The sequence below is a fragment of the Macaca fascicularis genome, chromosome 1, assembly GCF_037993035.2.
Source record: "Macaca fascicularis isolate 582-1 chromosome 1, T2T-MFA8v1.1".
Lineage (NCBI taxonomy): Eukaryota > Metazoa > Chordata > Mammalia > Primates > Cercopithecidae > Macaca > Macaca fascicularis.
In genome coordinates, this window is record NC_088375.1 from 189,381,257 (window position 1) to 189,402,325 (window position 21,069).

General features: G+C 51.7%; 4 protein-coding genes across 63 annotated transcripts in view; 2 read left to right on the top strand and 2 right to left on the bottom strand.

Annotated features, from left to right (window-relative positions):
- Window positions 1–1,681, top strand: part of TESK2 (testis associated actin remodelling kinase 2) — a 152,607-nt gene extending 150,926 nt beyond the window's left edge. For all 6 annotated transcript variants that reach the window (XM_065523378.2, XM_065523377.2, XM_005543546.5 and 3 more), the window contains one exon: window positions 4–1,681. In XM_065523378.2, the coding sequence (XP_065379450.1) occupies window positions 4–725 (722 nt within the window). In that variant the 3' untranslated portion in view covers window positions 726–1,681. The remainder of the gene's footprint in view (window positions 1–3) is intronic.
- Window positions 1,597–5,460, bottom strand: TOE1 (target of EGR1, exonuclease). Of its 6 annotated transcripts, none has more exons than XR_012420908.1 (8): window positions 5,248–5,460; window positions 4,339–4,481; window positions 4,213–4,253; window positions 3,987–4,083; window positions 3,453–3,611; window positions 2,922–3,181; window positions 2,563–2,826; window positions 1,597–2,483 (listed from the first exon to the last, which is right to left on the bottom strand). XR_012420908.1 is itself a non-coding variant. In XM_005543542.5 (8 exons), exons 1-8 carry the CDS (start codon window positions 5,297–5,299, stop codon window positions 1,866–1,868), a joined length of 1,530 nt encoding a protein of 509 aa, XP_005543599.3. In that variant the 5' UTR covers window positions 5,300–5,460; the 3' UTR covers window positions 1,597–1,865. The 6 variants fall into 6 exon arrangements, 4 of the variants coding, with proteins under 4 accessions (XP_005543599.3, XP_045228064.2, XP_073864609.1 ...); XR_012420911.1 differs by having other exon boundaries at window positions 2,563–2,830; XM_005543542.5 differs by having other exon boundaries at window positions 2,563–2,722.
- On the top strand, window positions 5,105–17,587 carry MUTYH (mutY DNA glycosylase). Of its 50 annotated transcripts, XM_065523408.2 has the most exons (18): window positions 5,541–5,576; window positions 6,874–7,009; window positions 10,602–10,722; window positions 11,559–11,707; window positions 11,796–11,835; window positions 11,948–12,021; window positions 12,159–12,200; window positions 12,284–12,355; window positions 12,431–12,544; window positions 12,630–12,727; window positions 12,808–12,952; window positions 13,032–13,095; window positions 13,269–13,460; window positions 13,565–13,701; window positions 13,787–13,939; window positions 15,374–15,415; window positions 16,611–16,734; window positions 17,392–17,587. In XM_065523408.2, the coding sequence occupies exons 3-18, from the start codon at window positions 10,608–10,610 to the stop codon at window positions 17,463–17,465; spliced, it is 1,635 nt and encodes a 544-aa protein (XP_065379480.1). In that variant the 5' UTR covers window positions 5,541–5,576; window positions 6,874–7,009; window positions 10,602–10,607; the 3' UTR covers window positions 17,466–17,587. The 50 variants fall into 50 exon arrangements, with proteins under 50 accessions (XP_065379457.1, XP_065379461.1, XP_015307246.2 ...); XM_065523385.1 differs by lacking the exons at window positions 5,541–5,576; window positions 6,874–7,009 and adding an exon at window positions 5,105–5,333 and having other exon boundaries at window positions 11,556–11,707; XM_065523389.1 differs by lacking the exons at window positions 5,541–5,576; window positions 6,874–7,009 and adding an exon at window positions 5,105–5,333.
- Window positions 17,588–18,595: 1,008 nt separating this feature from the next.
- HPDL (4-hydroxyphenylpyruvate dioxygenase like) lies at window positions 18,596–20,237 on the bottom strand. The gene has a single exon (XM_005543549.5). It carries the CDS (start codon window positions 19,981–19,983, stop codon window positions 18,838–18,840), a length of 1,146 nt encoding a protein of 381 aa, XP_005543606.2. The 5' UTR covers window positions 19,984–20,237; the 3' UTR covers window positions 18,596–18,837.
- Window positions 20,238–21,069: the final 832 nt, after the last annotated feature.

Here is a 21,069-nt window from a genome sequence, read left to right on the forward strand (position 1 = left end):
CAGGACTCTTGGAGAAAGCACCTGGGGTGAAGCGACTAAGCTCACTGGATGACAAGATCCCCCACAAGTCACCATGCCCAAGACGTACCATCTGGCTGTCTCGAAGCCAGTCAGACATCTTTTCCCGTAAGCCCTCACGTACAGTGAGCGTCTTGGACCCATACTACCAGCCACGAGATGATGCTGCCCGCACCCCCAAAGTCAACCCTTTTAGTGCTCGCCAGGACCTCAAGGGAGGCAAGATCAAGTTTTTTGACCTGCCCAGCAAGTCTGTCATCTCTCTGGTATTTGACCTGGATGCACCAGGGCCTGGAACTATGCCCCTGGCTGACTGGCAGGAGCCCCTGGCCCCACCTATTCGCCGGTGGCGTTCCTTGCCTGGTTCGCCTGAGTTCTTGCATCAGGAGGCTTGTCCATTTGTGGGCCGGGAAGAATCGCTATCTGATGGGCCCCCACCACGCCTAAGTAGTCTCAAGTACAGAGTTAAAGAGATCCCACCATTCCGGGCATCTGCCCTACCAGCTGCTCAAGCCCATGAGGCTATGGACTGCTCCAGTCTCCAGGAAGAAAACGGTTTTGGGTCCAGGCCCCAGGGGACCAGTCCATGCCCTGTGGGTGCTTCTGAGGAGATGGAGGTAGAAGAAGAAAGGCCAGCAGGCTCAACTCCAGTCACCTTTTCCACCTCAGGCATAGGCCTGCAAACCCAGGGAAAGCAGGATGGGTGAGGGGGGTTAGTCCCTGCCTCACCTTGGGGATGGACCTTCAGCTGAAACCATATGGCCCCCTAGGTGCACAGCCTTGATTCTTCCCTGGAGCCTACAGAGTAGGCAGGCTAGGCCAACCCAGGCTCAACTTCTGGGCTCCCGGTGCCCATTGGCTGTGTATGATAGGGGAGGCAGGAGTGAGAGGCCTTCCTAGTTAGGGCCAACAGCTGATACCAAGCCTCCGAAATCTGGCAAAGAGGTCTGCCTCTCACTGGACCCCCTCCAGTGCACTTCCCCAGACAGGACCAGAGGATGTCTAGTTCTAGGCTGAGCTGGCAGGCAGCTATTACCCCGGTTCTTTCCCCACCCCAGGTCTGTCTCTTGCCCTTTCTTGGGGCATGTAAGCTACTGAGTGGAACATGGAGCTGACTAAGAGGGCATAATGGGCATGGCTGTTTCCCAGACCTGAAGATTGGGGTGCTTCTTGCCAGTATTCTAAGACACTTGAGTAATTGCTGTTTGCACTTACTGCATGGTCAGACCACGTCACTACGTTTCTATGCAAGGGGAGAGCAAGGCAGTGTTGTGGTCATGGCTCTTAGCTAACCTATTCAAAGACCTTTTTCCCATTGATTAATCTATTTTCATATTTATAAAGGAGTCTTAATGTTCTGCCCCATAAGACTTTCAACCTTGTGGTTGGGAGTGGGGCTGATTTTGTAGGCCCTAGGGCCTGCTTCTATGTATTTGTCAACATGTGATACATTCAGTTGATTAAATGGTTTATACATGGACTGATTTTCTTCCCTTCCTGCCATGGCTGGAACTTTGGGAACAGTCTGTCCTTACAGAGCTGCAATAAGAAATAACCAAAGATGAAGCTGGTCAAATATTTTCATAACTTGCTTCTGTTGATTTTTTTTGTAAAACTTTCCCAAGACATTTTCAGACTTAAAAATAAAGTCGGTGTTACAGGTGCTGGTCAGCCTTCTTACTTGTACCTCAGGCACTGAGATAAAGGAGGAGGTCCAGGGCAATGCAGTGATATGTCTGTCAGGACACTCCCCCTCCCCTAAACTCAGTAGTAGTTGAGTATGACATTTACAGGCTAGAAAGACCCAAAATACCTCCGATCCACCTGAGTGCTAGGTGGAAGTTGCATCAGCTGCTGCCCCAAGCGAGCTTCATCTTCTGATTGTGGGCTTTGGAGGAACGGGAGAACTGGCTCTTGGCCACTGTGAGGGGTACAGCTTTGCCACTCAAATATACCTTATTGTGGCATTCAGGGAGCCAGGGTCCAGAGCTGCTGGGCTGGGGTCCCTGGCTTACTTCCACATAGGCCATCACATAACCTGTCATAAAGGCATCAAAACCAGCCCGGTGCAATCCATCCCCAGGTACTGGGTTAGAACTGGCTTGGCTCCCTGGCACTTCTGAGGTAGCTGTATCAGCTATTTCAGGCCTTGCTGCCGTAACCCCCATCTCTAAGTCATTTTTGTTGCCTTGGTTGGAGTGAGGCAGATTTCTAGTTTCATTCTCAGCCACCTCCTCGGTTTCTTCAGCCTTGAGGCTATCCCCACAGACCTGCTTCTTGGGAGGACCATCCTTAGCTTCCCCAGAGGTCTGTGTCCCTGCTAGGTTCAACAAAGCCCTCTTCCGTTTTTCCCTACGTCGTCGCCGTCGCCGCTTGTCCTCTGCTGCAGCCTCATCAGTGTCAATGATAAGGTCAATATCGTGGGACTGAGGACACTGTGGTCCCAGGGGGCACCAGCCATAAGCCTAGGGGTGGGAAAGAGGCTTAGAAAGAGGCTCCAGGCATCAGAACCTCCCCTCCCAAGAAATAGGTGGGTGCTCTCACCGAGAAGTTGTCACAGATGCTGGTGGGATGAGGACGGTGGGTTGCTGGGGGCAGGCAGCAACGGTAATCAATATGGTCCCTCATGCTGGAAGGATAGTTGCAGAACTCCAGGGTAAGGTGTGGGCTGCCAGCTGCCCGCTGCTTCCCATTTTCCCGTTCACTGCAACAGCGCAAGAGGGTAATGGTCCACTAGCATATAAGCTCCATAAAAGCAGGGTTTTTTGGTCTGTTTTGTTCACTGCTGAATCCTCAGCACCTAAAACACTGTCTGGGCACATGGTAGGAGCTCAATAAATATCTTAAGTGAATGAAATAAACTCATATCAGGCCCCACCCCTTTCCCTCAACCATTTCCTCACCATTTCCGGAAGGCATATTCTAAGTAGGAGGCCACGAAGCGGGCATGAAATTCAGCAGCATATTTGGTGTCATAAATGCCTGCTGGGAACATCTCACACAGGTCAGCAGTGAAGGTTCCCAGACTCTCAGGGAGGTGTGCATAGAAGTTCTGGTATAGGAACACCAAGTCTATAAGGCCATTGTGTAGCACCAGGGGCCGGCGGGCTCGGATTAGCTCCAGGAATAGGGTCCGTACTGACTGGCTCTGGCTCTCATCACCCTAGGTGAAAGTAAAGGGGTCAATGAGGAGGACAGAGTCCCCCAGGGAGCCTCTTCTGCTGGGCACTTATCCCAGGCTTGCCCACTTGGAACGCTCTCTCTCTCTCTACCCAATGCTACCTACCCTCCTAGCAGTCTTGTTTCCCAAGCCCTGTCACTAGTGATTCCCCATACTCCCTAAGAAGCAGGTTCTCCCCAGGCATCCAGCCTAGGATAGGAAGAAATAAAGTCACAGAAGGGCACACTCAAGGCTAGGGAATCTGGAGGCCTACCTTGTCATTGCCCTTATGGTAGGGGATGCCTTGGGCATACTGCTGGTTGAAGTTGAAGCCATGCTGTATCAGGAACTGCACAGACTTTGGTTCTATGACATACTCCTCCATGCACAGCAGAGTGAGATTGAACACCTGAGCCAGATAGGAATGTTCACCCTGGGAGAAAGAGAAAGTCTGCTATATCAAGATTTGGGAGAGCCAAGTTAGGAGGATGTAAAAGCTTAAGAATGATACAATGGACTCGGCGGGGAAAGGATGGAGGCAGGTGAGGGATAAAAGACTACACATTGGGCACAGTGTACACTGTTTGGGTGATTGGTGCACCAAAATCCCAGAAATCACCACTAAAGAACTTACTCATTTAACCAAACACCACCTGTTCCCCATAAACCTATTGAAAAAAAAAAATCTATCAAGTTAGAAAAAAAAAACAGATTTGGGAGAAAAAAGCTTCATATCTGATGTTCCCCAGAATCTCTCTACCCTCCTCCCCACAGCCAGACCTAGGATTGGGGTGAGATCAGCTCATACCTTGTCTGGCTGTAGCTTGAAGCAGGCGAGGCCCAGGGAGAGGATAGAACGGGTCCTGGCAGCATGACACACAGCCTTGTAACGTTCCTCGATGCACCTTGGGGTTGGGTTTGGGGGTTGCTGTGGCTGGGAGTTAGCCTTATGAAGGACCCAAACCACCCAGGTCTGTGACCGCCCCCCTCCACAGTTGAGGGCTGGCACTAAAGAGAACAGGGCTTATACTTACTGGTTCAGCAAACTCTTCCTGTCCCCAAGCCCACTCAGCTCCTGTGGGGAGGTAAAGGGAGGGTTGACAGGCCTCTAGCACCAGCCCCTTCACAAACACCTGCCCTCCTTGTTTTCCAACTCTCACCGTGTCCACAGCCACGAAATTAGCTGTCTTTATGGCTAGCAGGAGGGATGGCCACATCTCTTTGAAGTTGTTGCTTTGCACATCCACTACGGGAACCCGGACTACTAGCTCCTCCCCAGATGTTGTGCTTTTGCTGACACCACCTGGGGGTTAAGAGGGTGATGGATGTTCATGCTTAAGGAAAGAGCCCAGGGGAACAGACAGCAAGCTAGGCCACGGTGATGGTGGTGAGGGGGGTAGTTTCCATTGGCAGCTTTTCCCACAAGCCTTTGTATCCCACGTGTTCTACACACAGGCCTTGGAGTGGAGAGTGCCCTGAATTTGGGGAGGAAGCCTGGGTCTTCCCGTGGCTTGTATGAGTCTGGGTAAATTACTTCCCACCTCGCTGTCACAATATATAGAGCAGAAAGTTGGATTAGATGACCTTTGAGATTCTTTTTTCCCGTGTCCTGCAGGAAACATTTTGCAGGGCTTGAGGATCTCAGCTCCCTTAATATCCCACAGAATCCACACTACTGTTCTCATGGTGCCCCAGCGCCATAAGCAACAGTTCCCAGTAATCCCAGAGCCTGATAGTGCCACACACCAGAGCTGCCAATACGTCCTACCTTCCTTTGGACCACAATGCTCAATCCACCCCACTGAACTGAATCACAACTATCATTAGTAACCGTTATGAGCTCCAGACTACATCTCCCGCCATGCCTCCATCAGCCCCATGCTCCCAACGCTCCAGGCTTTTGCAGCCCGAGCCGCGGTGTACAATGGGACTTGTAGTCTCCTCGTGGCTAGTTCAAGCGGAAGGAGCAGTCCTCTGAAGCTTGAGGAGTCTCTAGAACTATGAGCCCGAGGCCTTGCCCTCTCCCAGAGCGCAGAGGCTTTGAAGGCTACCCCTGGGAAGCCGCTCACCGTCGGAAGCTGCGGGGGCTGAAGCTGCGCCATCGTCACTGTAGGCGGCCATGACACCGCTCGTCTCCCGCCTGAGTCGTCTGTGGGTAAGCTGGCCTTGCGCTCCGTCTCCTGGAGCGGTTCAGGCAGTCGGGGATGGCGCGGGGTTTAGCCGTCGGGTCGCCGAAGGGTCGGACTTCCGTTCAGACCTCCCGGGTCCGGCGCGGGGAAGGCAGCCCGACGCGCGCTAATTGCCTATTGGCCGGTGCTGCCGCCTCGCCGCCGGGATGGGCCCGAGCCACGCCCCCTGAAGTGCGCCGAAAAGCTGGGCGCGCTAGAGCGCGCTGGAGGTAAATTTTCTTTCCCGCATTCGCTGCGGGAACGCGGGGGTTGGGTGTACTGCTCTCTTCATCAGCGTGGGCCGGGGGTGGGGGGATGACTGGGTTTGGGCTTTCCGGAGAAGGTGACGCTGCCTGAGCTGAGCTTAAAGCACGCCCAGGAGTTAGGCTAGGAGAGGGTCGTGTGGGGGAAAGAAGGGTGTTCTGGGCATCGGTAAATTCCCAGAGAGGATGGAGAGCGCAGTGCTCTCCAGAAAGTGAAAGAGGCGGGGAGTAAGCCGTCGGAGGAGGCTGAGGAGGGTGTAGGGCGACCGACTGGTAGGGAAGCTTTTGAAATAATCCAATCAAGTGATAATGTGAACTTGAATTAAGGCTGGCAGTATGGATGGCGAGGAAGGGATAAATTGAAAAGCAACTAGGCCGTATAGTCGACCTAGAGGGTGATTGAGCTTGAAAGAGATATCTAGGCCGGGCGCAGTGGCTCACACCTGTAATCTTAGCACTGTGGGAGGCCGAGGCGGACGAATTACCTGAGGTCAGTTCAAGACCAGCCTGGCCAACATGGTGAAACCCCATCTCTACTAAAAGTACAAAAAAAATTAACTGGGTATGGTGCGGGCGCCTGTAATCCCACTAAGGAGGCTGAGGCAGGAGAGTCTCGAACCCGGGAGGCGGAGGTTGCGGTGAGCCGAGATCGCGCCATTTTGCACTCTAGCATGGGCAACAAGAGCGAAACTCCGTTTCAAAAAAAAAAAAAAGAGGTTCCTATTGGAGACTAGTACCTCCCTAAACACTCCGATTCCCATCCACCTGTGCCTTCCAATGCTCCTTTGTTACTCTTTGTTTATAGTTCATCTTCAGCTTCTCTCAGCTCAGCCCATTTCATCATTATTCAGAACTGCTTGGGCCTGGCGCAGAGGCTTATGCCTATAATCACTTTAGGAGGCCGAGGTGGGAGGATCACTTGACCCCAGGAGTTCAAGACCAGCCTGGGCAACATAGTGAAACCTTGCATCTACAAAAAAATATTAAAAATTAGTTGGGTATGGTGGTGCGCACCTGTAGTCCCAGCTACCTGGGAGGCTGAGGCGAGAAGATGGCTTGAGCCCAAGAGATCGAGGCTGCAGTGAGTCATGATCTCCCCATTGCATTCCAGCCTGGGTGGCAGAGCAGCAGAGTGAGGGACACACTGTCTATAAAAACAACAACAAAATAAAACTGTTTGGATTTCTCCTATCCTAAAAAAGGGAAACTCTTTTGACTATCCCCCATCCCATTAATTCATTTAACAAGCATTTATTGTGTACAGTTTACCTGGCACTGACTTTGGACACACACCAGTCAACAGAAGAAAATCAGTCCTCGCACTCAAGTCGCTTTTTACAGTCAAATTCAGGAAGTACACACTGATGGAAAGAATCAAAGTAATGTGAAATTACATTGGGGTAAGAGCTACAAGGCAGAAATACATGATAGGATAAGATGAGGGGACCTGATCTGGACATTTCAGTCAAGACTTGAAAAATGATTAGATGTTAGGTAAAGCATAAAAGAGTCCAAACAGGAAATGGATTGTGTGAGGCCCCAAGATGTACAGACACGTTTGAGGTGTTTAAGCAACTAAATTCAATCAACCTTGGCTAGAGCACAGTGAGAGGGGATGAGGCGGATGGTGCCCGGATTATTGGACCCACAAGGCCGTAGTAAAAGGACTGCCTTCTATTCTAAGAGCAAGGGTGTGGCAGCCAAATCACTCCAATGGCCTATAAGGGACTTTGTGACCCTCTCCTCCCCACCTCATCTGGTTTACTTCTCTGACCTACCACTCAGCCCCATCTCATTCCATTCTAACCACATTGGCCTGTTTACTGTACCACAGACATAGCAGGCACCCTCCTTGGGGCCTTTGCACTCACTTAGAATGCTTTGGGTCTACCTTGACCACAGTCTTTAAAATTGCAACATTAAACCCCACCTTGGCACTCTTTTTTTTTCCCCACTTGCTCTAATTTTTGCTTTTTATGCTAATATTTATCACCTAACATGTTATGGAATTTACTTATGTTCATTATTCCTTTTCTGTCCCCATTAGAATATAAGCTCCCTGAGGGCAGGAACTTTTGATGTTTTATTTACTGAAGTATGCCAGGTGCCTAAAACTGCTTGGCATCTATTAGGGGCTCCATAAATATTGCTCAGTCTTTTTTTTTCTTTAAGAGACAGGGTCTTGCTGAGCCCAGGATGGAGTGCAGTGGCACAATCATAGCTCACTGCAGCCTCGACCTTCTGGGTTCAAGCTGTTCTTCACTTCAGCCTCCAGAGTAGCGGGATTACAGTGTTGAGCCACCACAACCAGCTTGCACAAGAATTTAATGACCCGTAGTAAAGGCCTAGAGTATTTAAAAAAGAAAGAAAAAGGAAAACAGGAAGGAAGGAAAGAGCGGGGGAGAAAAGAAAGAAAATAAAAGAATATAATGGGGTGCCACACGGTGCCGTAGTTCATGCCTGTAATCCCAGCAGTTTGGGAAGCTGAGGCGGTTTGATTGCTTGAGCTCTGTAGGTTGAGACTAGCCAGGGCAACATGGTGAAACCCTGTCTCTAACAAAAATACAAAACTTAGGTGAGTGTGGTGGTGGTGTGCGCCTGTGGTCCCAGCTGCTTGGAGTTGGGGTTGGGTATTGGGGTGGGAGGATTGCTTGGGCTGAGGAAGCAGAGGTTGCAGTGAACCACTGCACTCCAGCCTGGGTGACGGAGTGAGACCCCATCCCCCGCCCCCCCAAAAAAAAGAATGGGAAGCCATTGAAGGTTATAAGGAAGGAAGTGACATGATCTGGAAAAGGTTCCTTTGCTCTTTGGAGAATGGATTGTAGAATGAATGTGGAAGTAAGCAGGTTTGGTGAAGGAAGTTTGGCTATGAAGGGAAGGAGGGTGGAACTTGATTGTGTACGAGTCAAGGGGAAAATCTTTCACTTTGCCCTCTGAAGATCTGCTGAAAAATCAGCTCACAAATAGCAGGTTAACTGGAGAAAAGGCATACAAATTTATTAACATGCACACTGGGAGAACCACAAAGTGATTACCCATCCCCCTACAGAGATCATAAGTTTATATACCATCTGGCAAAACAGATTATGGGAGGGGTAGAAGAGAAATTCTGTTTTTCTGTTTTTGTAGAGACTTGCTATGTTGCAAGCCTAATCTCGAATTCCTGGGCTCTAGCAATTCTGCCTTGGCCTCCCAAAGTGCTGGGATTACAGGCCTGAGCCAGCATGTCCAACTCTATTTGTTTTTAAATAAACTGAACTTTGGCCAGAAGGAGATTCTGTTGAAGGGCAATAAAGGGTTACTAGGGAGACTGGAATGGGGACAGAGAATGGAATTGTTAATAGTTCTCTTTGGAATTTGAATGATCCTGAGGTACACAACACCTTGTGAAATGGTTTGTTCAGGTATGGTTACATGTTAGTCTTAGCGAGGGGGGAAGAAAAACACAAGTATTCTTTTTAGTGGGTTTGGACTGTAGGCAGATAAAGAGTTCCAGAGGAACAACTTTGTCCTGGCTTTGGGAGAGTCTGGGGTGGAAGGAGCAGAGAGACCTTGAGGCTTTTTGAGTTCAGCATGTCAGAGTGCCATATTTTGGGGTATTGGTTTCTTTTTTTTTTTTTTTTTTTGAGACAGAGTCTTGCTCTGTCTCTGTCGCCCAGGCTGTGCAGTGGCATGATCTCAGCTCACTGCAAGCTCTGCCTCCTGCGTTCAAGCGAGTATGTCCAGCTAATTTTTTTGGATTTTTAGTAGAGATGGGGTTTCACCTTGTTGGCCAGGCTGGTCTCAAACTCCTGACCTCAAGTGATCTGCCTGCCTTAGCCTGCCTTAGCCTCCCGCGGTGTTGAGATTACAGGGGTGAGCCACTGCGCCCGGCCTGGGGTATTGGTTTCTGAGTTCCAGCAGTTAGATGGGATTGGAGGAGCAGGACTCTGAAGAGGAGGAGGGTAGGACAGTGCAAATGGAGGTAGATTTGAAGTTGTTTTTTTTTTTCTGAAGGAGGAGGCAAGCTCTTTTGATGAAAATGAGGTGGTAAAGTCAAAGTTTTTGGGGAAGAGTTTGACACAGAAGCTTAGCAGGGACTGCATTTTATCACAGTGTAAGAATGCTGGTTGTGGATTTGAAAGAACAAGTTGCTTAACTTCAATTCCCTTATAAGTAACTTCAATTCCCTTATATATAATATATATATATAACTTCAATTCCCTTATAAGTAAGATGGAGGTGATACTAGTACATACCTCATGGAGTCACCAGGAGATTAAGTGATCCGGTAAAGCTCTTCATGGGGTCTGACATAGAGTCGGCACTCACAAAGTATCAGCTAATTTTAGCTGTTAGAGAAAAGGCAGCCATTATAACAGTCCGGGAGCAGTGAAAATCAACCAGGCACACTTTCTCATTGTTGATGGTCAGCCACCTATGGTTTACTAGATCAGGAAAAGATTAGGAATAAAAATAGCTAATCTCTTATTCTCCCACTGATTTGCCATCTGTTCTCAGACAGATCTTTTGTCCCTCTGATCCCTGGTTTCTTCCAGGATAAAATGAAGGTTTTGGACTAGGTCACTACTAAAGGCTGTTTCAGTGTAACCATGCTACATCTCTAAGAGGCAGAGAAACCTCCTACCCCCATTTTCCCAGACACACCTAAACAACCCCTAAACACCTAAACACACAGTCACAGTAAGAATCAGGGATACACAAATGCTCCCAAACAGGAGGTTTTGGTCCTTGACCCATCCCAGCCCTGGCCTCTGTTTTTGCATGTCTCCAGGGCTGTAACGCTGGCCCCCTTGAGGCCACTTGCTTAGCTATACTAGTTGTATCTCAGTGCTGCAGCCAGCCAAGAGTAAACTCATGAGCATCTTGAGAGTGCTTAAGAAAAGCTGGACCCTATGTGAATGGTGGATCAGATGGAGATGGCTATCACCCTTGGAAGGCCTCAAGATTCTGCCTCATTGTGACTGCTTTGGCTGGGTCTTTTTGTTTCAGGCCATCATGAGGAAGCCACGAGCAGCCGTGGGAAGTGGTCACAGGAGGCAGGCAGCCAGCCAGGAAAGGAGGCAGAAGCATGCTAAGAGCAACAGTCAGGCCAAGCCTTCTGCTTGTGATGGTAAGGAACTTGGCTGTGGCCCAAGGCTCACTGGCCATGAAAGGGGGCAGATTCAGTCTGGGAAGGGATTGTGATAAGTATCAAGACATTAAGAGACTTACTAAGGGCCAGGTACGGTGGCTCACACCTGTAATCCCAGCCCTTTGGGAGGCCGAGATGGGTGGATCCCTTGAGCCCAGGAGTTTGAGACCAGCCTGGATAACATGGCAAAACCCCCTCTCTATGCTCACATGGTGGTGAGCGTCTGTAGTCTCAGCTACTCGGGAGGCTGAGGAGGGAGGATCGCTTGAACCTGCAAGGCAGAGGTTGCACTGAGTCGAGATAGTGCCACTGCACTTCAGCCTGGGCAACAGAGCCAGACTCTGTCTCAAAAAAAAAAAGAGACTCACTAAGGGTGTAATTCTGACTATATTGCTGTGTGACATTAGGATAATTGCTCTGGATGGCTGTTTTCTTACCAGTAAAATGGAGCAGTAGTTCAGCATTTCCTCCCTCATGTGACTTTCATGGGACCAAATGAGTTCATGAACCTGAAAGTGTTTTGTAAATAGGAGGGTCCTGCACCAGTATATATTATAGCTGGCTAAAACTATTAGGTTTTCATTATGGCTCAGAGACAAAGAAGCCAGCAGTACCACCCTGAGAAATTAAGGCCAGAAACTTAGCCACAGCTACACACAATTACATAACTCTGGTCTGACTCTAGCTCCAAAGCTTAAAGGGGTTTGTTGGGGGAAGCCCTAACTGGGAACATACTGCCACAAACTGCTGTGTCCCAAGACCCTGGTGCCCAGCCTATGCAGGGATGATTCCTAAGTGTCCTGGGGCCCCAGCAGGCCTGGCCAGGCAGCCGGAAGAGGTGGTATTGCAGGCCTCTGTCTCCCCATACCATCTATTCAGAGACGTAGCTGAAGTCACAGCCTTCCGAAGGAGCCTGCTAAGCTGGTACGACCAAGAGAAGCGGGACTTACCATGGAGAAGACGGGTAGGCAGGCGAGGAGCAGGGACAGTGGGTGGGAGGCAGGCACCCAGCCCCCTCCACCCTAACTCCTCATCTGGGGTTGCATTGACAGGCAGAAGATGAGGTGGACCCGGACAGGCGGGCATATGCTGGTCAGTACATCTCCTGAGAGCAGGGCCACTTTGCCTCGAGGCCCTTGGGTCTGGGGGCTGTGGGCCAGGTAGGGCAGGTCAGCAGTGTCCTTATGCCAACCCCTTTCCCTAGTGTGGGTCTCAGAGGTCATGCTGCAGCAGACCCAGGTTGCCACTGTGATCAACTACTATACTGGATGGATGCAGGTGACTCCAGGGGAGGAAGGGAAGGGTCATGGGTCGGACCCCAGATGAGAGCCTTTACTTTGGGATGGGTGTAGAGAAGGTTTCCTCTACCACCCTCACCCTTGACCTTGCCTCTTTCTGCCTGCCTGTGGCTATAGAAGTGGCCTACACTGCAGGACCTGGCCAGTGCTTCCCTGGAGGTGAGAGCCACCCTAGGGTAGGGGAAATGGGAACGACAGAGGGACTGACGGGTGATCTCTCTGACCTCTGATCCTACCCACAGGAGGTGAATCAGCTCTGGGCTGGCCTGGGGTACTATTCTCGTGGCCGGCGGCTGCAGGAGGGAGCTCGGAAGGTAAGGGGATGGCAGGAGGGTAGGAACCCAGGAGTCTTGGGTGTCTCATAATCTTAAGTCTTACACTCCAATCAGGTCGTAGAGGAGCTAGGGGGCCACATGCCACGTACAGCAGAGACCCTGCAGCAGCTCCTGCCCGGCGTGGGGCGCTACACAGCTGGGGCCATTGCCTCTATCGCCTTTGGCCAGGTGATTCCACAGCCCACCCCCACTTTGTGCATGCCCAGCCTTCTTCCTCCCAGCCCAGGCTAACTCTTTGGCTCCTCTGTGCCAGGCAACCGGTGTGGTGGATGGCAACGTAGCACGGGTGCTGTGCCGTGTCCGAGCCATTGGTGCTGATCCCAGCAGCACCCTTGTTTCCCAGCGGCTCTGGTAGGATGTTGGGGTAACAAGGGTGCTTCAGGGGTGTCTCCAAAGGAGCTCTGGCTTACAGCAGTGTTCCCTTCTTTTAGGGGTCTAGCCCAGCAACTGGTGGACCCAGCCCGGCCAGGAGATTTCAACCAAGCAGCCATGGAGCTAGGGGCCACAGTGTGTACCCCACAGCGCCCACTGTGCAGCCGGTGCCCTGTGCAGAGCCTGTGCCGGGCACGCCAGAGAGTAAGCCTACTGGGGAAGGGGCACTGAGAAGTCCTAAGGGGTGACTCTGCCCTATGACACCCAACCCTGTGCCTCTCAGGTGGAGCGGGAACAGCTCTTAGCCTCACGGAGCCTGTCGGGCAATCCTGATGTGGAGGAGTGTGGTGAGCACCAAACCTAGCCCCCACCCCAGCCCTTCCTGGCCCAGTCAGAAGCCCCACTCCAGTTCTTCCTCTAACCTGAATAAGATTCTGCAGAACCTGGCCAAAGCCTGCTCTCTAGATTGGCCCCTAAAGCCCTCTCGGCCTGAGTAGGGTTTGGGGATCTCCATTCCCAGCTCTCAACACTGGACAGTGCCAGTTGTGCCTGCCTGCTTCAGAGCCCTGGGACCAGACCCTGGGAGTGGTCAACTTCCCCAGAAAGGCCAGCCGCAAGCCTCCCAGGGAGGAGAGCTCTGCTACCTGTGTTCTGGAACAGCCTGGGGCCCTTGGGGGTGCCCAAATTCTGCTGGTACAGAGGCCCAACTCAGGTACCTGGATACTGGGCGTGGAAGGCAGTGGCGTGAGTAACAAGGGAGAATGGAGGGAATCGGCAGCTGAGGCCTGACCCCTGCCTGGCTGCCCTCCCTCTCAGGTCTGCTGGCAGGACTGTGGGAGTTCCCGTCCGTTACCTGGGAGCCCTCAGAGCAGCTTCAGCGCAAGGCCCTACTGCAGGAACTACAGCGTTGGGCTGGGCCCCTCCCAGCCACGCGCCTCCGGCACCTTGGGGAGGTAAGTGAGCAGCAGAACGGCCAAGGATGGTGGCTTTTGAGGCTATATCCACAGGCCTATTTGAACCTCTTGGCCCTTCCTCCAGGTTGTCCACACCTTCTCTCACATCAAGCTGACATATCAAGTATATGGTCTGGCCTTGGAAGGGCAGACCCCAGTGACCACCGTACCAGCAGGCGCTCGCTGGCTGACCCAGGAGGAATTTCACACCGCAGCTGTTTCCACCGCCATGAAAAAGGCACTACCTTTGTTGTCTTTGTTGTACTTCCTTGTGTTTCCTACATGAACACAAGCATGTAAACAGAAAAAAAAGCATTTTTTTTTTTTGAGATGGAGTCTCGCTCTGTTGCCCAGGCTGGAGTGCAATGGCGCTATCTGGACTGACTGCAGCCTCTGCCTCTTGGGTTCAAGCGATTCTCCTGCCTCAGCTTCCTGAGTAGCTTGGATTACAGGTGCCCGCCACCACGCCTAGCTATTGTTTCTATTTTTAGTAGAGACGGGGTTTCATCATGCTGGCCAGGCTCATCTCCAACTCCCGACCTCAGGCGATCTGCCTGCCTCAGCCTCCCAAAGTGCTGGGATTACAGGTGTGAGCCACTGTGCCCGGCTATTATTATTATTTGTTTTTTGAGATGGAGTCCCTGTCACCCAGGCTGAAGTACAGTGGTGCGATCTTGGCTCACTGCAACCTTTGCCTCCTGGGTTCAAGTGATTCTCGTGCCTCAACCTCCCGAATAGCTGGGATTACAGACGTGTACCACCATGCCCAGCTAAGTTTTATATTTTTTGTAGAGATGGAGATTTCACCATGTTGGCTTGGCTGGTCTCAAACCCCTGGCCTTAAGTGATCCACCCGCATCGGCCCCCCAGAGTGCTGGGATTACAGGCATGAGCCACTGTACCTGGCCAAAAAAATCGCTTTTTTTTTTTTTTCTTTTTTCTTTGAGACGGAGTCTCACTCTGTTGCCCAGGCTGGAGTGCAATGGCATGATCTTGGATCATTGCAACCTCTGCCTCCCAGGTTCAAGTGATTCTGCTTCAGCCTTCCAAGTAGCTGGAATTACAGGCGTGTGCCACCATTCCTGGCTGATTTTTTATTTTTAAATTTGTATTATTTGTATTATTTGTATTTTTAGGGGGGAGAGACGCTGTCTCCCTCTGTCACCAAGGCTGGAGTGCAGTGGTATGATCTCAGCTCACTGCAAACTCTGGTTCCCAAGTTCAAGTTATTCTACTGCCTCAGCCTCCCATTAGCTGGGATTATAAGCTTGTGCCACCACACCCTGCTAACTTTTTTTTGTATTTTTAGTAGAGATAAGGTTTCACTATGCTGGCCAGACTGGTCTCTAACTCTTGACCTCAAGTGATCCACCCGCCTTAGCCTCCCAGAATGCTGAGATTACAGGTGTGAGCCACCACACCCAGCCATGATGTTTTGGATTTTTAGAAATGGGGTTTCACCATGTTGGCCAGGCTGGTCTCGAACTGCTGGCCTCAAGTGATCCACCCACCTTGGCCTCTCAAAATGCTAGGATTACAGGCGTGAGCCACCATGCCTGGCCAAAAAAACATATTTTAAACAAAAGTATTGGGACATAAAGTTAAGGGCAGAACACCGGTTCATCTCTTTTGGAAAAAGTGCCAGCCCTCACCTCCCCGTCTTCTTGTCTAGGTTTTCCGTGTGTATCAGGGCCAACAGCCAGGGACCTGCAAGGTAAGTCTCCTAGGCCTCTCCCAACCCGTCTCCCCAGGCCTGAGGCCATGGGTTTTTAGTCAGTTAACTGACGAATGTTTGGGTGAACATTCTCCACTCCAGGCTTCACTGGAGAGAGGAATAGTTCTTGACCTGGAGAAGTTGCATTGTGGGGTGCAGGGTAGAGGGAAAGGAAAAAAATGATGAGGACTCTCCAGTGTCACAGGTGTGTGAAATGCATGTACTGGATTTTGTGGGATATGAATTGTGGAGCCATCAGTTCTTTTTGTTTTGTTTTGTTTTGTGACAGTCTTGCCCTGTCACCCAAGCTGGAGTGCAGTGGCCCAATCCCGGCTCACTGCAATCTCCAATAACTAGATTAAAGTGATTCTCCTGCCTCAGTCTCCCAAGTAGCTGGGATTACAGGTGCCTGCCACCACGCCCAACTAATTTTTGTATTTTTAGTAGAAACAGGGTTTCACCATGTTGGCTAGTCTGGTCTCGAACTCTTGACCTCAAGTGATCTGCCCGCCTTGGCCTCCCAAAGTGCTGGGATTACAGGTGTTGAGCCACCACACCCATCCATGGGAGCTGTCAGTTCTATCTGGGAGACAAGGATCAGGAAAGGCTGTTTGGAGGGAGCAGCTGGTAATCTTGTAATACCTAACCTTATTTTAGACTCTCCCTTAATCACCTAGCCTTGTTTCCACATGAATAGGCTCTCCCTTCATTGAGAAAGCCAGACAACTCCATTTGGCTCCTTCTGTAAATGAAGCCTTGGAAATAGGTTTCAAGGACTCTTCACCCACCCCCTTCCTCAAGGAGTTAACTTGTGTATGCAGACTCCCAACATATCAAAGAGTCCAATTAACTGATAAGGTACTGAAGCAAGCAATGTTTGAAGTTCCCAGGATTTTGCTCAAGAGATAACACCATAAAGCCTTGAGTTTGTGTCCAACAGAGCCCACATATATAACATCTTATGAAAGATTTAGAGTCCCTGCACCTGGAAACTGTTTGTTTCTCTGTAACCATTTGTCTTTTTAACTTTTTTACATGTTTTTACTTCTGTAAAATTGTTGCAGCTGAACTCCCCCTCCCCTTCCTAAACTGAAGTATAAAGAAAATGGAGCCTTCCTGGGGCCGAGAGAATTTTGAGCGTTAGCCATTTCTCGGTCACCGCCTAATAAAGGACTTTTTTTTTTTTTTGAGACAGGGTCTCGCTCTGTCACCTAGGCTGGAGTGTGGAGTTCAGTGGCGCAATCTCGGCTCACTGCAAGCTCTGCCTCCCGGGTTCACGCCATTCTCCTGCCTCAGCCTCCCGATTGCTGGGACTACAGGTGCCCGCCACCACGCCTGGCTAAATTTTTGTATTTTTAGTAGAGATGGGGTTTCACTGTGTTGGCCAGGCTGGTCTCAATCTCCTGACCTCGTGATCTGCCCGCCTTGGCCTCCCAAAGTGCTGGGATTACAGGCATGAGCCACCGCGCCTGGCCAGGACTCTTAAATTCGTCTCAAAGTGTAGCGTTTCTCTAACTCGCTTGGGTACAACAATCTGGGTCCTAGAAATGAATCATTTTCTTCAGGTTTGGGAGGGGAATCAACCGTAGCGATGTTCTTTCCAGTCCCAAGAGTAGTGTGAGCAAAGGTGGGGCCCAGTGCAGGCTGCAGTGCTCAAGGAGCTGTGAGCAGTTGGTTTAGCTGGAAAGGTCAGCAGGGTCTGCTGAGTCAGTCAGGGTGTGAGCCCTAGGCTGCTGACCCATTTTAGGGGGAGAAGAGTCAGATTCACATTTTTAGGACAATTCGATTCCCTCAGGCAGCCTTTTGGGAGGTTGATTGATGGGGCAGTTACTTGAGGCAGGATGAAAGCTCTACAGCATTCCAGGCTAAGCCTGAGCTAGATCAGTAGAGTCAGGGAAAGGGAGGGGGAACAAGGAGAGGATTCTCTGCTCCCCCTCCCCTAACTACAAGGCCTCCCACCTTCCATTTTTTCACAGGGTTCCAAAAGGTCCCAGGTGTCCTCTCCGTGCAGTCGGAAAAAGCCCTGCATGGGCCAGCAAGTCCTGGATAATTTCTTTCGGCCTCACATCACCACTGATGCATCCAACCTCAACAGTGCAGCCCAGTGACACTTCTGAAAGCCCCCATTCCCTGAGAATCCTGTTGTTAATAAAGTGCTTATTTTTGTAGTTATTTTGTGTTGTATTTTTTTGAGATGGGGGTCTTGCTATGTTGCTCAGGCTGGTTTCGAACTCAGGTGATTCTGGCCTCAAGTGATTCTCCTACTTCAGCCTCCAAAAGGGCTTGGATTACAGGCATGAGCCACCACGCCCGCCCTTTTATAGCTATTTTGGAGAGCCTTCCACCCTCTCCCTAGTCCCTTACTCCTCACATCTGAAGGAGGGACCCAGAAAAGTGGTGACGTTCTGCTTGGTCCTGACTTCCTCTGGCTGAACTCCCAGCCAGCCCTGGGCAGATGGGGTCGGGGGGTGGGTGTTCTGTCCAGACTGATCTGTCCTCCATCCCCCCAGGAGAAAGGCAAGGCAGCTACAGGGAGCACCTGCCAGTGGCTGACACCCAGCACCCTCCGTCTAGGTCTCAGGTCAGCTCTGATTGGAGCGGTGGCATCACTCTGGAGAAGGTAGTTGGGCTCAACTCCCAGCCAGCCCCTTCCCACCTGCAGTCGCTCCCTAGGGGGAGACGAAGCACAGGAGAAGATTTGTTCTGTTTTAAATTCCTACTTCAAATATGAAATCATTTATTTTTTTTTTATTTTTTTTTTTTTTGAGACGGAGTCTCGCTCTGTCGCCCAGGCTGGAGTGCAGTGGCGCGATCTCGGCTCACTGCAAGCTCCGCCTCCTGGGTTCACGCCATTCTCCTGCCTCAGCCTCCCGAGTAGCTGGGACTACAGGCGCCCACAACCGCGCCTGGCTAATTTTTTGTATTTTTAGTAGAGACGGGGTTTCACCGTGGTCTCGATCTCCTGACCTTGTGATCTGCCCGCCTCGGCCTCCCAAAGTGCTGGGATTACAGGCGTAAGCCACCGCGCCCGGCCATGAAATCATTTATTTAGGGTTATGTTACATACGGAGTGAAACGATACAGAAAAGCAAAGGGCTAATAATGACAGGATTTGAGGAGTGGGTGGGAGGAAACAGAATCACAGTGGAACACAAGGAGGACTCGAGAGTATTGGTTATGTTGTTTCTTAGTGTGTAATTCTTTTATTGTTTTTTGTATCTTACATATTTATTATAGACTGTATATAAGAAATGTTTTAGTTTTTAAAAATCCCACCTCTTTGGAGCCCAGTGAGAGACACAGCTTCTGGCAGGCACTGATGAGATGGAAGTCACACCTGCCCCCTGGAGGCAAAGTCTTTCACTAGTTGGGCCTCCTGCAGATGTTCCTCAGTTCTATGCTGGTCTCCCCAGAGCTGCAGGTCAGCTGGCTGCACTCAGCTCTGGGCATCCTTCCGCTTCCTGGCTCTTGGCAGCTTGCTCCTGTACAGACTGCCACAGAGCTCTGATGTTGCCCTGACCAAAGCCAGTGGCCCCCTGCCTCTGAATCAGCTCCAGGAAGAAAGTGTCCTCAGTGAAAAGGGACTTGGTGAAGACCTGAAGCAGAAACTTGCCTTCATCACCATCTAGCAGGATCCCCTGTCTAGCAAGCAGATGAGGCTCGTGCCCTGCAGCTCGGATTTGCCTCTCCTTTCCTGGCTGCTGGTAGTATGCCCCAGGGGGAGCCAGGAACTGGCCTCCAGCAGCTGCCACCCGCTCAGTGGCCTCCACAATATTAGGCGTATACAGCCCCACGTGCTGCAGGCCTGGCCCCTTGTGCCGGGCCAGGAACTGCTCCACCTGGTCCTGTCGTGTCGTCGCCCCCGGCAGGGACTCAGCCAGCACAAGAGTGGGGACAATGCTGCCCGGCTGCGCCTGCAGGGCTGTAAGCCTCAGTCCCCCAAGCCCAAACCCTGCTGTTATTTCCAGGCCCAGCTCGGGATCCTCATCTGGGCTCAGCGGCAAGTGGCAAAAGCCCAGGCAGTTGTGGAACCAGCGCAAAAGTGTGGGGGAGCTGCCGGCGGTGCAGGCCAAGGTCAGGTGGTCCACGCGGCTGACCCACCCAGGGCCAGGCGCAGAGGGCACGGGCCTGAAGCCGGGCAGGAAGGGTCCGCGGTAGCCGGCGCGCTCCAGCAAGGTCAGGCTGATGTTGCCGGCGGGCGAGCTGACCACGGCGTAAGTGGCGGCACCCTGCGTGTCCCGCACGCGAACGGGAGGGACAGGCACGCTGCAGCCCAGCGCTGCCAGCTCCCGGGTTGCAGCGCCGACGTCCGCCACGTCGAAGCACAGGTTCGTGGCGCTGGGGACGGCGTGACGCGGGTCCAGCCCATACAGCGGCTCTCCAGACCCTGGGCCCTCGTTCACCAAAAAGACAGCGTCGCCGCTGCGCAAGGCCAGCTGCCGCCAGCCGTCCACCTCCCGCGAAGCCAGGGGCTGGAAGCCGAAGAGGTGCTGCAGGTCCCGGGCGAGGGGCTGCCCCGCGGGCACGTGGAAGGCGATGTGGCACAAACGAAGGGCGGGCGCGGCCATGGCGCTCTGGACAGCGACCTAGACTTGTCCTTCTGGGGCCGCTCACTTGTGGTTGGGGACTTCGGGACTCTCAGTCCTGGGCTGATCGTCCGGAGTTGGAGAGTCCAGTTCACCCCGCAGAGCAAGTTTCTCGCTTTCTTCCGGAAAGAAGTCACCCGCCGACCCCTGAGAGCTCGCGGTTCTCCCTGCAGCGCCACCCCAGCTAGGAGCAGCCTCTGGGGCACAGGGTCTCACTGAGCCGAGCTGCTAGCTGTGAGAACCACGCGGAGCCCGTGCTCGCGCCAAGCTGGAGAAAGAGGGCGGAGCCCGTGACTCCGCCTTTGACTCCCCACCCTCCCGCCCACACCCTGTCGCCTAGGATACTGCGGGATTGCTGCGCTGTTCTTTCCCCGGGGCCTCACGCCGGGTCACATCCTTGGGCACTGAGCTTCCCTTCCTCAGGCCAGGAACTCACAATGGCTGCCTTCATTCGGCGCCAGGCGCTGGGCTCCCACTCATCCCCACAACCTCATAGCGAAGGGACTCAGCCCGGGTTCAGGGAAAGAGTTGGAATTGTCTCTCCACAAGCACGGAATTTCTTAGCACTTTCATGTTTTGTCTTTAAGTTCTGGAGTTTGCCTCTAAGTCTTAATGTTCCCTGGAACACACACACACACACACACACACACACACACACACACACACACACACACACACACGTTTATATGTTTTGAGACAGGGTCTCACTCTGTCACCCAGGCTGGAGTGGCACAATCACAGCTCACTGCAGCCTCCATCTCCTGGGTTCAGGCGACTTTCCTGCCTCAGCGCACAAATAGCTGGGACCACAGGCGGACGCCACCTCACCCAGCTAATTTAAAATATATATCTATAAAATTATTATTTTTTTTTAAGAGATGAGGTCTTGCTGTATTGCCCAAGCTGGTCTTAAACTCCTGGGCTCAAGCCATCTTTCAACCTCAGTGTCTCTAAGTGTTGGGCAATCTCTCAACCACTCCTATCTCTTTCTTCAATCCCACTTCTGTCAACATCATTTAACCCCTTGTCCCAAGCAACATTTGGAGGAAAAATCTGACGGTTCGGGAT

Coding starts and splice junctions, on each gene's coding strand:
- HPDL (XM_005543549.5), bottom strand. CDS start 19,983: ATGGCCGCGCCCGCCCTTCGTTTGTGCCACATCGCCTTCCACGTGCCC.
- MUTYH (XM_065523385.1), top strand. CDS start 5,298: ATGACACCGCTCGTCTCCCGCCTGAGTCGTCTGTGG. Junction 12,545..12,629: donor CCTCTATCGCCTTTGGCCAG/GTGATTCCACAG, acceptor CCTCTGTGCCAG/GCAACCGGTGTGGTGGATGG. Junction 16,735..17,391: donor CCCGATTGCTGGGACTACAG/GTGCCCGCCACC, acceptor ATTTTTTCACAG/GGTTCCAAAAGGTCCCAGGT.
- TOE1 (XM_005543542.5), bottom strand. CDS start 5,299: ATGGCCGCCTACAGTGACGATGGCGCAGCTTCAGCCCCCGCAGCTTCC. Junction 4,254..4,338: donor ATTTCGTGGCTGTGGACACG/GTGAGAGTTGGA, acceptor ACCTCCCCACAG/GAGCTGAGTGGGCTTGGGGA. Junction 3,612..3,986: donor TCAAGCTACAGCCAGACAAG/GTATGAGCTGAT, acceptor TCTTTCTCCCAG/GGTGAACATTCCTATCTGGC.